We start from the raw sequence: 16,547 nt of genomic DNA on the forward strand, positions 1-16,547 counted from the left end.
AGCTCCTGTGCAGGTGTTTGGAGACATGTGCATATGTGTCAGGCATGTCTAATGTACACTTGCACTGCGTGATGTGAGTTCATGCGATGTGTCAGGCAGAATGAAGTCTCTCAAACCCCCTGCACTCATCACTCCTCTCCCAATCTCTCGCCCTTCATCCTGTCATCCTGCCTTTTCTCCGCATCAGGAGCCAGCAGCGCACGGGCAACTCATTAGAGCCGAAGAACAGAAAGAGAAGGACAGAGAATAGTAAAGAGAGAGAGTGAGTTTCTCCATCTGTTACAGCGCTATCCAGATACGCTCCAGTAGAAAGAGATCTAGCAATATCCATTTATCCTTCCAGCCCGCCCAGAGAGTCACACGAGGTCAATGCAACGCTCTGATCTGAACTATACTGTACTTGAAGAATATACTTACTTGAAAAGTACATTTAGCACTTAAAGATTTTTTTTTTTGGTTCCTGCTTTAGAAAAACAGTAAGGCTGCTATACAATCATCTCACAAAAACTGTCCTAATTACATATTTGATACAATATTATGAATAAATGATTTTTTGCCTTAGTCTATTTAAAAGCATTAGGATTTGCTGCTGTCAATATGTATAATTTCATTAAAAAAATGAATATTTTATACAAAATATATTTAAAAAAAATACAGATTTTTTAAATATTCTATAAAAAATATATTATTAACATTTCAAACAAAATATTATACACACACACACACAGCGAGCTATATAGGGTGTGTGTAAATATACATACACACAGTATTGTTATTTTTGTGTATATAATAATGATTAATGTTATTAGTATTACTACTACTACTACTACTACTACTACTACAAAATAAAAATAGAAAAGAAATGTTATTATGTATATGTAATGTAAATAATAATAATAATAATTGCTGTTGTTATAGCTATTGTTATTAGTAACAAAAACAAATTATAATTGTAATTTCAGTGTAAATAAAAAACAAGTATTTAAGAAAAATATAATTATAAATTATAATAATATAACATATTATACAGAAATATTATTACATATAATAATAATAATAATAATAATAATGTAAAATAATAATAATAATAATAATAATAATAAATATGTATTTACCATTGTACACAAGGTAGTATTTAATCCAAATTAATTTGATTTTTTAAATTTTGTCTGGATACGACAAGATGTTAATGTCATTAATGTCACGGTGCTAAAATAAAATAAAATAAAATAAAATAACTAAATAAAATAAAATAAAAAATAAAATAAACAATAAAATTAAAAAGCAAAAATAAAATAAAATAATAAAATAAAATATTGAATAAAATAAACACAATAAAATTAAAAAGCAAAAATAAAATAAAACAATACAATAAAATAAAAATTAACAAAATAAATAAAATAATAAAATTAAATAAAAACAATAAAATTAAAAAAACTAAAAATAAAATATAAAGTAAAATAACTAAATACAATAAAAATAAAAAGCAAAAATAAAATAAAATAAAATAAAATAAAATGAAAATTTGAAAAATATTTTTTCAAAAATTAAACAGGCTTACTTAACATTTTCTTGGGCCTGAATGTTCTTAAAGTCAACGTCAAATCACATTACTGACATTATGGCACATTATCCTAAAGAAAAACCTTTTTTATTTTTCATTTAATGTGTAATTTGTAATTTTTACCAGGGTTTTTTATGTTTATTTTAGGTAGAAGAAAGCACACGCAACGTGTTGGGTACAACGCACACTGATCTTCCTCAGCGTCTCTCTAGTCTACAGTGTGGATGTCTCAGTCTCTCTCTGTCTGTCCCAGCGGTGATGCTGAATGTCTTATCACAGCTGTGATGGCGGTCGAATCAATCCGAGCGCTGGCTCAGCTCACAGGATAAACTGACTCCAGCTCCAAAGCCACGCCCCCTTTCTTACCCCCTCTTCTTTAAAAAACAAGTGTTCCTCTGTTCGTCAGGCCTGGGCAATAAAACAATGTTTATTTGTGTGGACAGCTGCACAGCGCGCCGACTTCATGTGCGAGCCGTGAGTAGGCCAGCATGCCAAGTGCGATAAAGGATAAAAGACTTCGAGAAATGCCTCATGGACCTGAATAGATGGCTCTCAAGCTCACTTTCAGTCATTTTATTAATCAAACGAAAACTGCTCCATTCAAAGAAATGGGAATTAACCTATGCAACCTAAATAGCTGAAGAGAACCATTAGATTGTGGCTTGTTTTGGTAGAAAATGACTGACAGCGTCACCATGGCAACATCAGAACCATTTAGCAGAGCTCTCTAAGCCCCGCCCCCCTTCAGCTGTACTCTGCTAATCAACAACAACATAGTGCATGAGTGCCCACCCACTTTTTCAGCAGCACTGGATCCAGAAGAATTTTTTCCAATCATTTTCTTTAGAGATTTTCAAAAAAGTCTGTTATGGTGTTTTAAGCTTTAACCAGACAAACCAGCTATGAGGTAAAGTATGCAAAATATGCATTATAAAAGTGATTCCATCTTTTACTGTACTAAATGTGAGTGGGCGTTCCCTGCAAGCTCTTTTGGGGCAATTTGCTCTCTGCAACTCTGACTGGTGGAATTTTCTATACAGCATTATGGGTAATGTAGTTTTTCAGAATTATTTTAAAAATAAGATAAAATATTGCAAACAGACAGCTTCAACAAAAGCATATACGATTAATTTACAACCTCTGAACTTTAACATTTTAAAAGTTATTATTGTTTCCCTACAGAGAAAATGAGTTTTTACTCCCTGTTCTCCCTGTTGCATTGCATTGTATGTAATCTGAAGAGTAAAAACAAGTATTATATATAAAAAAAAAATTGTATATAAAAAATATAATATATTTTTATTTAACAACAACATAGTAAATATTATTATTTGATATTATTTATATTTGATATTATTTATATGATTGTCATTATTATTATTACTGTTATATTGTTGTTGTTAAAAAAATATATGAAGGTTAAAAATAAATATTGTAATATTTGAGTGTATAGTAAAAATAAGTGTTTAAGAAAAATATATAATGTTTTTATTTAACATCAACAACAACATAGTAAATATTATTATTATTATAAATTTCAGTGTTAACTGAAAAATGAATAATTAAGAAAAAATATAATAACAACAGCAACAGCAACAACAATATATTATATAATAGTTATAGAGAGTAAATAAAAAAATAAATAAAATAAAATAAAATAAAATAAAAATAAAGGTGACTTCACTTTAAAACTTAATGTTTCCCTACAGAGAAAATTAATGCGTTTTTACTCTCTTTTGCATTGCATTGCATGTAATCTGTTCACAATATTTGCCATGCATATTAAAAAAAATCCATATAAAACCATGTCATAGTCAAAATAGTCATGCTATTTTAATACACTATGATTTAGGATATACTAATCCCAATTTTGCATATAATAGAGCTTGGAAAGTATGCAAACTGAGATGCACTCAAAGCAAACAAACAAACAAACAAAATACTGTCAGGATTCATCATAATGTCCAATAGATCATGGAAATGTGTCATACAGTAAAACTAAAACTGATTAAACATTATTAAGGCATACAATACAAGTTAAATATTAACAACATAACAAAATCCTGCCTGTAAAATCATTAACTACACAAAGGGCTGATGTCATATGAAGAAGCTTGTTTATGAAAGTCAATTATGAAAGGGTTAAGTAACCAGTGGAAGGTCAAACAAAACTTTCAGAATGTTTGGGGTCAAAGGTTAAGTCCCTATAAACCTTATCGCAAATCGCTTCCGTCAGCTTCTAGAAGATACAGCAAAACAAGGCAGTTTTGGAAAAAAGAAAATCTTCCAATTTAATTATAACCCAAATCCACCAAACTGTTCGTCACAAAGCCCAAATACTCGTCCATGTGTCATACATCTGGTGCGTGCGAGCGTGCACGCCTTCATTAAAACCACGTGGGCGTTTGCGTTTATAGCATTATAATGTGCATAAGATGATGCAGTCAGTGAATTAGATACTTAACTGAAATGCACGTCATTGCATTTGATTACTTGTCCTTTTTTATATGGAACTTAATGCCCATGCAAACACATCTACCGCAGTAAACATTACAGCGAAATCTTTATAGGCTGATACAGCTTGTGCACTATAATACTGTCTCATTAAGTGTTGTCGTGCACTAAATACTCTGACACAGAGCCTGGATCATTACTTGGGACCACCATACACCACACAGAATATAAACTCCTAATCCAGCGATTAATAATCTGTGGCATATAATCTCAGGATCAGCATGCATCCATTCACCTCTTTTGATGTAACATTTGCATGACTTCATTTGCAAATGTCATCCCTATGCTGTGAATGCTCTAAATATAATAATTCCATTAATATTTTGCCCTGCAGTCACTTATTTAATCACTTAAAGGAATAGTTCGACCAAAAATAAAAATTCTGCCATTATTTACTACTAATTATTGAGTATTATGAAATACTAAGGAAGTCAACTTTTTTTTTTTTAAATAGTTCAAAATATCTTCTTTAGTGTTCAACTTGTGGATGAGGAAATTATGCCAATTTTCATTTTTGGGTGAACTACCTCTATAAATATTTTTTCATGCCTTAAAATGGTTTGAATACAACTCTACAGCCTTAACTCATTTAGTATACGTGGATTCATGAATATGCTAATTAGGCCCGCCTCCAATCACTCACAGCAGCTCAGACCTGCTCCAATTTCACTCAAGTGGTGTTGACTGACGAATTTACACATGGTTTGTTTTAATCACTTTAAAAACACCAAACAGACACGTGGACAATGTTAAAAACATGATTTTCACCACATAAAGTAAACTTCAAACAGCAGGACATCCAAAGGTCGGCAAAAGCAGACACATTTTCTCAAGTTGCTATTTCAGTTTACTTTTCTGGAACATTCTGTTAGCCTATAAAACAGTCTGCAAATGCTTCAGCTTCAAGTGTAATACACTTCAAATGATGCCTGGAAAAAGCAGAATGCATATCTTCTTGACAAGCACTAAAGATATTACCGGTGCAATAAAAAAAATCATTATCTTGGCAATAAAATCTGTCTGCATAACGCCTAATGTCAAAATGCATGATAAATGGAAAAAGTGTGTTTGTGAAATATGAAGTGACCTTAAACCTGGTAATAACAGTTGAGCTCTATAATAATTTCAAGGACTGATTATCTGTGATCAAATCTATGACCTTTACCATGCCTCAATGTCATGCACATTTGCAATCAGCTATATCTTGCAATCGAACAAACTGAATTAATCAGCAAGACAATCTGCTTAGTCATAATTCAGCATCCAACAATTCACCAGCAAACCTAATGCAAACTACAAGACAGAAGCTCATCAGATTTGCCTATTCAACCAAACACTTGAGGGTGCATGTATTAAAATTTGATTTATTTTTTTGCTAATCTTAACTTGGCACAAGACCTTTGCATACTTTCCGACATTCAAAGGCGACAGAAGTTCGAAACACTTGGACACAAGTCTCCTGGCATGACGTCTGCTTAATTCAAACAGGTTTACAGTAATTAGCTGAAATCAATCATCTGTTGACAGATTCTTACTGAAAAAACAAAAGACACTGGCTCATTAGTGCCACCCGATTATTGAGCGTTTTATCAAACACTAGAGGTTCCTTAATAATATGTTGGAAGAACCAGACTTCCAGTGGTCCTATTATAGCGATAAACCAGGGTGGGCGATGGATTTTCTGTTGTTTTGATGGTTCCCAAAAGAGCACTGAATGTTTGAACGGCTGCAGCCTGATCTAAATCAATGCAACGGGGCTGTAATCAACACTCTAGACTTTGGTGAAAAGACTTAACACGCACACAAACCCTCAGACATCATCATCAACACAATCATCATCATCAAGAAAAACAAAAACTGTAATCTCACCTGCGCGTAATCTCTCTCCAGAGTGGCCTTTTTCTGGCTGTAGGTTCTGCAATTAGAAAGAAAAACACAACTTTCAAACACCACAAAAGAATAACAATCAGCTTACATCTGAGTATTTTGGCACTTCCAGTTCTGAAGTCAATTGGCTTTTGGTGAAACGCTTAATGTTAACGTAATAAAGCTGAACACAAGCGCAAGCTCTTCATAATTAAATCTACAAAATAAAATAGATCAGTAAAACCCCCATGTGATTTTTAAAACCTTTTACTTGTCATGAAAAAGGCAAACATGTGTCTAAATGGGACTACAGAGGTTGTTAGAGACAATAAACATCATCATTCCGAACAGGTAAACTCATCTACGCACCAGTCGCTTTCACAGCCATACAACTGCACTTCTGCAAACTAATCTAACTCAGACTTTTAATAAAATGTTTTTAAATAAAGACCGACAGCTTAATGCTTTAAGTTTATAGCCTGCATGTAGCTTTTTATGTCTGGCGATCATATTTAGGCTTCAACGTTCATAAAAGTTGAGTTCATGTTCACGCTGAACAAAATGTGTAAGAATCATAAACCTTTGTTGGTCGCAGAGCTTATTTTTTGCAGTAATCCAAAAGCCAATTTAAAAAAAGTCATATTGGGTTTATTTTGTCGAGGGATGCTTACTTCCAGCTTGGCCTAGAAAAATATATCATCACTGCAGCTCAGTGAGAATATTTTAACAAAGGTTAAAAAAAAAAAAAAAAAAAAAAAAAAAACAATAATTTTCAAATAACATTAAGTTACTGCAAAACCATAACTAAATACCCAAGCAATAGCATGTCTGGCCTAGATGACATCACCTTAAAAAGGAAAGTTGTTTTAGAGCATTCTTGTAAATAGATTTTTTTTTGCCTTAGGGTAAGTGTTTTAAGTCTAACAAGGACAACTAGATGAGTAAAGTTTGAGAACAAAGCTTGAGAAAGCCTAGCCTGAAAGTTTGAAGCAGTTGTAAAAGTATGAAGTTGATGATGCTATCATGATTTAGCACATTGCTTACATGATTTACCATGCTGTTAGCATGTTTTAACAAGATTAGCTTGTTGTTTGCATTTTTATAGGCTGACTGCAATGTTAGCATGTTACTAGCATGTTCTTAACATGATTAGCAAGTTAATAGCATGATTCTAGCATGATTAGCAAGTTACTAGCATGTTATTAGCGTGATTAACAAGTTACTAACATGTATATAGCCTTATTTGCATGTTGCTAACATGCTTTTAATATGATTAACATGTTACTAGCATGTTGCCAGCATGATTAGCATGTTGCTAGCATGTTTCTAACATTATTACCTTGTTGCTAACATGATGCCAGCATGTTTTTAACATGATTAGCATGTTACTAGCTTGTTGTTAGCATGATTAACATGTTACTAGCATGTTATCATGATTAACAAATTACTAGAATGTTGCTAATATGATTAGCAAGTCACTTTGTTGTTAGTATGATTAGCAAGTTACTAGCTTGTTGCTCACGTGTTTCTAGCATGATTAGCATAGTACTAGCGTGTTGTTAGCATGATTAGCATGTTGCTATCATGTTTCTAACATGGTTAGCAAGTTAGTAGCATGCTACTAACAAGATTAGCAAGTTACTAGCATGTTACTAACATGTTTCTAACATAATTAGCATGTTATCAGCATGTTGTTAGCATGATTAACAAGTTACTAACATGTTTATAGCCTGATTAGCATGTTGCTCGCATGTGTTTAACATGATTATTATGTTACTAGCATGTTGCTAACATTACTACCTTGTTGCTAACATGTTGTTAACATGATGCCAGCATGTTTTTAACATGATTAGCATGTTACTAACATGTTGTTAACATGATTAACATGTTACTAGCATGTTATGATTAACAAATTACTAGAATGTTGCTAATATGATTAGCAAGTCACTATTATGTTGTTAGCATGATTAGCAAGTTACCAGCTTGTTGCTCACATGTTTCTAGTATGATTAACATATTACTAACGTGTTGTTAGAATGATTAGCATGTTGCTATCATGTTTCTAACATGGTTAGCAAGTTAGTAGCATGCTACTAGCAAGATTAGCAAGTTACTAGCATGTTACTAACGTGTTTCTAACATAATTAACGTTATCAGCATGTTGTTAGCATGATTAACAAGTTACTAACATGTTTATAGCCTGATTAGCATGTTGCTAGCATGTGTTTAACATGATTATTATGTTACTAGCATGTTGTTAACATGATTAACATGTTACTAGCATGTTATGATTAACAAATTACTAGAATGTTGCTAATATGATTAGCAAGTCACTATCATGTTGTTAGCATGATTAGCAAGTTACTAGCTTGTTGCTCACATGTTTCTAGCATGATTAGCATATTACTAACGTGTTGTTAGAATGATTAGCATGCTGCTAGCATGTTTCCAACATGTTTAGGAAGTTAGTAGCATGTTACTAGCATGATTAGCAAGTTACTAGCATGTTACTAGCATGTTTCTAACATAATTAGCATGTTATTAACATGTTGCTAGCATGATTAATATGTTGCTAGCATGATTAACATGTTTAAACCAGCTAAAACCAGTTGATTCAGTAAAAACCACCTAAAACCAGCCTAGGCTAGTTGTCTAGTCTTAGCTGGTTTAAGCTGAAAATAGCTGGTTTAACCTCGGCTGGTCTTTTAGCAGGTCTCCCAGCTTGGCCAGCTAAGACCAGCTAGAAAGTGACCACTTTAAACCACTTTAAAACCAGCCTGGGACACCAGCCAAAGCAGCCATTCAGCTTAGGCTGGTTTTAGCTGTTTTTTAAGTAGGGAGTAGTTAGGCTTTGATATAGCAATAAACAGCTTAGATGCACCATATGTCTCTTTGTATATGAAAGTGAACGAAAGTCTGTGGGACTTTAGGTGGTTTTGATAGACAGGTTTTCGAAAACCGTAAGCCGGGTTAGTTAAGGAACTAACTTCAGACCAGTCTGAAGGTCTGACCCAAGTTTGGTGGTTGTATCTTTAAAGCTCTAGGAGATACTGACTAAGTTTTGGCTCAGAAGAAGCAGCAGCAGCAGCTTATATAGGATCAGTAACTTAATTATTACAATTTTTTTACAAGAAAATAATATTTCCGTTGTTCTACTTTAAAAATCCATGTTTAATTCAATGTTACTTGCCATTTAAATTATGTGCAAAACTGTGCAATTTTTGTGTGTTTTGTGCAGTTTTATAAGACCATAAATATGCAAACGGGGTCATTTTGGGTTTCATGTCGAGTTTAAATCATAATGTAAGATTACAAGGGTCACAGTTGTGATTTTTGAAGTTCAAGCTCTCTGAGCTGCAAGTTATTCTGAGTTATTCATCTCCCTCACACATCAGACCATGAGTTGGCTATGGAGTCGCTGTTTTTAACATTCTTCCTGGTATGACTGGTTTGCTTTTCGAGCCAGAGGGCAGAAGGCATCCAGACAGCTGATGGTTTGAGAGCAATGCATCCATCTCCCTTCGCTGCATTACAAATGAGTACAGTCTGAGTCAAGATGACAAAAAAAACATCAAGATACTGTTTTGTTTTGCTTTTCCTCCCTCTGCTGACTCCAATTCCTTTTCCCATAATCCCATCTCTTAGCTGCACCCTTTGATTTTAATTACAAATCAGTTTGTGACACAGGTTTTAAAACTTGTCGAGCAAACATTGTAGCTGGGACCTTCCTATTCTATGGGTGCCGGTTCACGTTTACGGGATTAGTGCCTGTACGTATGTGGACTCTGTGACATTGCTTTTATGCAAGACAGGAATTTCCGCACCTCCCCCTCCCCGCAGAAATACTTCCAAATACGCAGGAAACCGAACTACAGGACCCCTCTGTGGCCCGGACCCAGAGTCCTATCAAAACAGGCCCGAGATGCTTACATAGCGCCACAGTTTATGGGGGAAGAGGTTTCGTGTGGTATGTCGCACATGCTTGCTCATCGCTTTTCACTTTCAGAGGGTCTGTGGGTCAGCGAACACACCTAAGGCATTTCATCCCAGTTCACGGTTGCTGTAAAGGCTTCTTTGAAGACGCCCAGATGCACTGTATCTCAATTCAGATACTACTTAAAATATCAAGTCAATATAAATACCAGGGAAAGAATACCTAGAATTGAAATGGCTAAAAAACAAATGATAACACTTTACAATAAGATTTTATTTATGTTAACATTAGTTAATGCACTGCAAACTAACACGAACCTGAATATGAACATCATTAACTAGCATTAACATCATAAACTAACACTAACATTGATGTTAGATCATGTTAGTTCATGCATTAACTGATACCTTATGCTAGGATTTAATTCATATAACTTATTTCCATGAACAAATGTGCTAAGTAACTTTGGCTGCATTCGAACTCTCATACTTTACTAATATATAATAAGCATGTAGCCAGGGTGCATCTCAATCAGCTCCCTAGTTCAGCATTAAGTGCACTGCCTAGGGAGTCGACCATTTCTAGGGCCGTCCCAGTGTCAAAATCAATCCATTGCACTGACACGCTCACTCCCTAGAAATTCCCAGAATGCATGTGAAAAACCACCGGAAATGTCTTCTTAAGCTCCACAAGCTTTACAAAGCCTTATTTTCTGTCTTTAAAAATAGATTCTGTTTGTAATTATTTTTTATCCCTAATGTGCATGGAAACTTAAGTAATTAGAGCTGTCAGAAGATTAAAAAGACTTTTTTATTTATATCAATTTATGCATGCTCTAACATGCTTCAGTATATTTACTAAACATTTGATTGCCATTATGCATGTACATCATCTGTTTAGCTAAATTTAAAGAGGAAGGACAAGTGCACATTTTATTATATTAAACAGTATTAAACATCATATTAAACAATCTATCTATCTTTCTTATTTATTTTATCTCCAATACATATTTCACAAGATGAAATTAGCAAACATTGCATTAACCATGACATTTTCAAGCAGCAAGGCTGAAAGAGCATTTTCTTATAAAATATACTCCAAAAGACTAAAATAATCTTTACTAGGGAGCAGAATGACCCACAGTGCAGGAGTGCGTGGTCAAGAAGAGGGCTGTGAATGTGAAAATGAAAATCATCTGGCTCTATAGGATGAAGAGCACCTGGTGCTAATTGCACTGTCACCGGTTTCTCAAAAGCACGGAACAGGGTGACCTCGAGGTCCAGTACAGCGACACGCAGACGGGCCTGATGTCTGCCAGATCCCCACCACTCCAACAACCTTCTTCTTGAACTTCAAGGATACAAGCCAAACTATCAAGACATTTGTTCATCTTGTAATATTTATCTCTAGTAGGAGCATCTGAGAGCTGTCTTCCTGCTAACTGTAAATGTTTATTAGAGGAAAAAGGGACACATATAGCCTGTCGATATCTACACAAGTGGCATCTAAAAATGGGAATACGCATCAGATCACACATACTGTAAACACTCAGTGACAGACAGAGATGCTTTTGCACAAGAGCAGGTGTTGCCACACATCCACCAACCGCTGCAACAACACTCTTTGTAGCAGAAAAGAAGACAACAAATGTATCTTTTTACCGTTGTATAATAATCCTCATCACACACACACTGTCTGACTAAATGCATGTTCACAGAGCATGAATTTTTGCCACAAATTTCAGCTCGGCAAGAAGTCTTTCATATTAAGTAAATTCATTTGTAGCAATGTTTTTTTATTAAATGAACTGGAGGTCAACAAAACAATTGCATCATGTTTGGCGTAAATAGTGCAATTTAGTGTTAACATTACGTTAATTTCACAATGCACTGCAAGCAGACGGGTCCTCTTCAAGTTCCTTTTTAACAATAAATTGTAAAGATAAGGGTTTAAACAAAACAGAATGCAAACATATGTGGTTTATATGATGCAAATATGTGCATTATACATGCATATATATGCATGCATTTTTTTATGCAATATTTAAATATAAATAAACACTTGTGGCAAATGCATGCACATGAAGCGTTACTGTTTACTTCGAGCTAAATAACTGTCTTTTACTACACTTTGCACAGGACATTAAGGTGAAGAGCACAAGTGCAGACTGGTAACAGAAGGCGGCATATGGTGTCAAAGGGTTAAGAGACTAAGTGTGTGTGGTGAGAGCTGGTTGCTACTAGGCAGGAAGTACAATCCACAAGAAGAGGCTGCATTCAGACAGTGGAGCATGTGAATTCCAGATGTTAAACTCTTTGCCATGACTGACCTACATAGGAAACACCATAGTAAGGGTCAGAGGTCACTTGGCCTGAGGTCACGTCTACTAATATGTCTCCTCTGTAAGCTACCGCTCAAACGTGGTGTACACTACTGTTCAAGAAAACTTACCATTTTGGGGTCAGTAATATGCTTTTTTTTTTTAAATAAATGAATGCTTTTGTTCAGCAAGGATGCATTAAATTGATCAAAGGTGACAGTAAGGCATTTAAAATGTTACATATTATTTCAAATAAATGCTGTTCTTGAACTTCATCACAGAATACTAAAAATACTAAAAAGAAAGATGTTTCTTGAGCAGCAAATCAGCATATTAGAATGATTGCTGAAGGATCATGTGACACTGAAGACTGGAGTAATGATGCTGAAAATTCAGCTTTGCATCACAGGAATAAATTATATTTTAAAATATATTTGAACAGAAAACAGTTATTTCAAATTGCAATATTATTTTACAACACTGCTCTCAAACCAATATGCTATACTAGACCTAACATAGAATGCTAAATTGGTTAAGTGGTTTTCAGTTAACATGCAAACATAGTTAATTTGCATTTTTGCAAAATTACCGTATAACACTTTTTCAAACATACATACACATACAACGAAACAAAAAGGACCGGAACGGGAGAGGAGACATCTAGAGGAAGAGGAAATGGGGTAAGATAGGAGTCTAAGTCAATAATTACAGCAAACCTCAGAGTGACTAATTACAGAGTAGCATCTCAGCCTGAGGAGCCGTGGATGTCTAATGACGGTTCTTGCTCTGGGACCAACAGGTCTGAGTGTCTGTCTGCAGCTGGGAAAAACCCAGCAGTGTCCTCGGAAACCCAGTCAGTCCGGATTGAATGGGACTTAAATTATTAAATCGATACAGCAATGATTGCAATTAGAACTTGAATGTTATGTGCTAACTCAATCATTATATCTTGGAAGCAATCTTAACGATTCCTCTTGCAAGCATTGGCATTACTGCTACTCTTTTCAACAAACCCGGAACACATTAAGTATTAAATTTAAACATGCAAGCCTAACTAGTCCCAGAACAACACAATCACAAAAGAAAAATTCTAGCTGATTGTAATGCTGATGACTTTAAGTTGACTTTGAAACAGAAGCATTTAGACACATTGTGGTTACTGCAAGCAGAACTCTGGTGGGCAGAACGGCACATTCTACAAAGGATGTTTAGTGCGGAAGCACACAAGGCAGACCTGAGGAATTTAAATGCCTAGAGTCAAGCTGTAAACCCAGGAATCTCCTACAAAACTACAAACGCACACAGATGCAGCCAGTGTTGTTTATCTTTTAGCTAGACATACCAAGAGAAAGTCAAACGATAAAAAAAAATATTCCACTGCAAAACACCATAAACACTACACACAACATTATAATAAATATCATGGAATATTTTCAATGATTAAATATTGTGCAGTGTCTGCAAAAGTATCTGAACACCCAGAAAGCACTTAAAAATATAACTGCATGTGTAAAGAGGATCTTTTCTCTTCTCTGACATTCTAAATTTCTGAAAATTTACTCACCCTCATGTTTATGAGTTTTTGAGTGAGTATTTGAAAAAATGTAGCATTACTTGCTCACCAATGGATCCTCTGCAGTGAATGGGTGCCGTCAGAATGAGAGACCAAACAGCTGATAGAAACATCACAATAATCCCCACAAGTAATCCACACCACTACAGTTCATCAATTAACATCTTGTGAAGTGAAAAGCTGCATTTTTGTAAGAAGCAAATCCATCATTAAGACATTTTAACTTTAATTTGAGATCTTTATCCATAATATTGCTTTCCTCAGTGAAAAAGTAACCTTGTCTGAATCAGGAGAGAAATCTGCACACATCAAGCACTGTTAATGTTAAAATACCTAGTTTTTGGCTTCACAAGACATTCATTGATGGACTGCAGTGGTGTGGATTACTTGTGGATCATTGTGATGTTTTTAATCAGCTGTTTGGATTCTGACGGCACCCATTCACTGCAGAGGATCCATTTGCGAGCAAGTGATGGAATGCTACATTTCTCCAAATCTGATGAAGAAACAATCTCATCTATATCTTGGATTAGTAGATTTTCAGAAGATTTTCATTTTTGGATGAACTTTTGCTTTTTAAAGCATGACTTAAGTGTCCAAAAAATTTTGTGAGCTGCTGTACATACAAGCACAGGTTGCATGATGGGAGCTGTTTATACAAATTTGCTCATACAAAATGCTAAATGACCAATTAATTCCTAAAAAGAAATAATACAACAGTCATAAACATGGTAAAAACATACAGAGGCGAGACTGATGTGTGTGGTTAGTCATGAACAGATAAAACTAATTCAGAGGTCAGTAGACCTTGAATGACGTGGTTTTTGTTACCAAGAAAGATAATGGACTTGACTCCTGGACTTTTTACATACAGCCTAATATAATACTTCCATTTTCCATTTGTTGAATGCAAATTACTTTTTTACTGCCTCGAGCTAAAAGAGAACGTCTGGTCTTTATTTACGGATTGGGTCTCTCCTTCAACGCATTTATTTTACCCGTTTAATCATCTCTACAGGTGAAAATGGTGCATCTGTTCACTTAGTAAGAAGCATGATTGGAGGAATCATTCATTCAAATGTTCCAGGATGACACATAGTACTTTAACACTCAAGGTCAAAGGGTCAAACTCACTAACTCTAAGCATGAGAACCTGTAACAGTGATGCTTGACTTGAACACCATTAACAAGAACAAGAGCGCAGGAGAGTTAAACCCAGAGAATAAAAACAAAGTACAACAACAGGCTAAGACAAAGGGATGGAGAGACTCAGAGATGAGATCGAGCGTAAGATAAAAGAATCGATGGGCATTAGGAGGAGCGTTTTCGATCTAATTAAGAATGTCAGAGGCGTCTGAGCTATTGGCGAGAGGAGAGGAAGAGGTCATGGAGGTCAAGGCCTTGTGTTTCTCTTCCAGCTTTTCCAATTAGTGGTTGTTTGGGTGTGAGACCGATGTAATCACACAACACAACGCAGACGGCCAAGTGTGCGTGTACGTGTGTGTCTGATATGATATCCTCTGTAGATAAATCTCACAAAACCTCTTGAAAATGAATAAAATGAAGCCTATTTTTGGGGTAAAGATTTTAATGTTTTTGAAAGACGTCTCTTCTGCTCTCCAAGTTTGCATTTATTTGATAAAAAAATACAGCAAAAACGGTAATACTATGAAATATTTTGTTTTCGATTTTAATACTTTTTAAAATATAATTTATTTCTTTAATGCAAAGCTGAATTTTTAGCGTCATTACTCCAGTCAGTGTCACATGATCCTTCAGAGATCATTCTAACATGCTGATTTGATGATCAAGAAACATTTCTTTTTATTATCAATGTTGAAAACAAGTTAATATCTTTGTGGAAACCATATTTTTGTTTTTCTGGATTTATTGATTAAAATACAGTCCAAAGGAACTAAAACGCAATAAACATTACTCACATTGTTAAATATTTATATGCAAATGACTGCATTACAGTAAAGATAATCTGACAAACATCACTTGAGATAAAATAAAAGAGGTTAAGATGTCTGATTCGTAACAGTAAAAAGAATTTGTGGGGAAATTATTAATTTATTTAATTTATGTTAATGCAAACAAACAACTTTCTTAATGCAAAACTTTATTTCAGTGTACAATGCGACCTGCACATGTTTTCGTGACTTTCTGGAGAGTGAATAAAGCATTCCACTTTCAAAGCACTTGGCTCACTTGCTCTCTTTAAGAATTCATAAACGTGTATGGTTGAATTTGCTTATGAACGCTGTTTGTGTGGGAGAACATGACTCTGTGTTAAAGTGAGCATGAGAGAATGTGAACTCAAGGGAGACGCCGTTCACGTCGAGCATTACAGTTCTCCTCCTTTCTTTATCAGCACCTCCTGCTCTCACATGCCTCCTCAAATTCCTTCATCCCCTTCAGAAAAAACACCCATCATGCTCTGTATAACACCACACACCGGCTCATTTTTCACATCCAAATCTATTTTGCTCGCCTCGTGTGTTGTAAAGCCTCCATTCTCACGGCACAGTTAGAAATCTCCAGGAATTTGCGCTGTTTTCCTTCCCAGATCACCGTCATCTGCTTTTTTCTACACTGAATGCTCACAAGCAAGCACACACACAGGCCTCCAGATCATCTCCAGGATAGAAGGCATGTCTGGGCCTCTCGCTCCTATTGTTCTACTGCTCTAAAGACATCAGGGAAAGTGCTATAATACAGATTCATGGTGCTAGCTAAGGCAAGAATCACTATAACTACTTCTCATAACAACATT

The 16,547-nt window shown here is 34.9% G+C and overlaps 1 protein-coding gene across 2 annotated transcripts in view; it reads right to left on the bottom strand.

Moving 5' to 3' along the window:
• LOC127180621 (F-BAR and double SH3 domains protein 2) overlaps nucleotides 1-16,547 on the bottom strand; it is a 101,527-nt gene that overhangs the window by 73,622 nt on the left and 11,358 nt on the right. For both annotated transcript variants that reach the window (XM_051134789.1, XM_051134790.1), the window contains exon 3: nucleotides 5,948-5,993. In XM_051134789.1, the coding sequence (XP_050990746.1) occupies nucleotides 5,948-5,993 (46 nt within the window). The remainder of the gene's footprint in view (nucleotides 1-5,947; nucleotides 5,994-16,547) is intronic.

The sequence above is a fragment of the Labeo rohita genome, chromosome 18 (assembly GCF_022985175.1).
Source record: "Labeo rohita strain BAU-BD-2019 chromosome 18, IGBB_LRoh.1.0, whole genome shotgun sequence".
Classification (NCBI taxonomy): domain Eukaryota; kingdom Metazoa; phylum Chordata; class Actinopteri; order Cypriniformes; family Cyprinidae; genus Labeo; species Labeo rohita.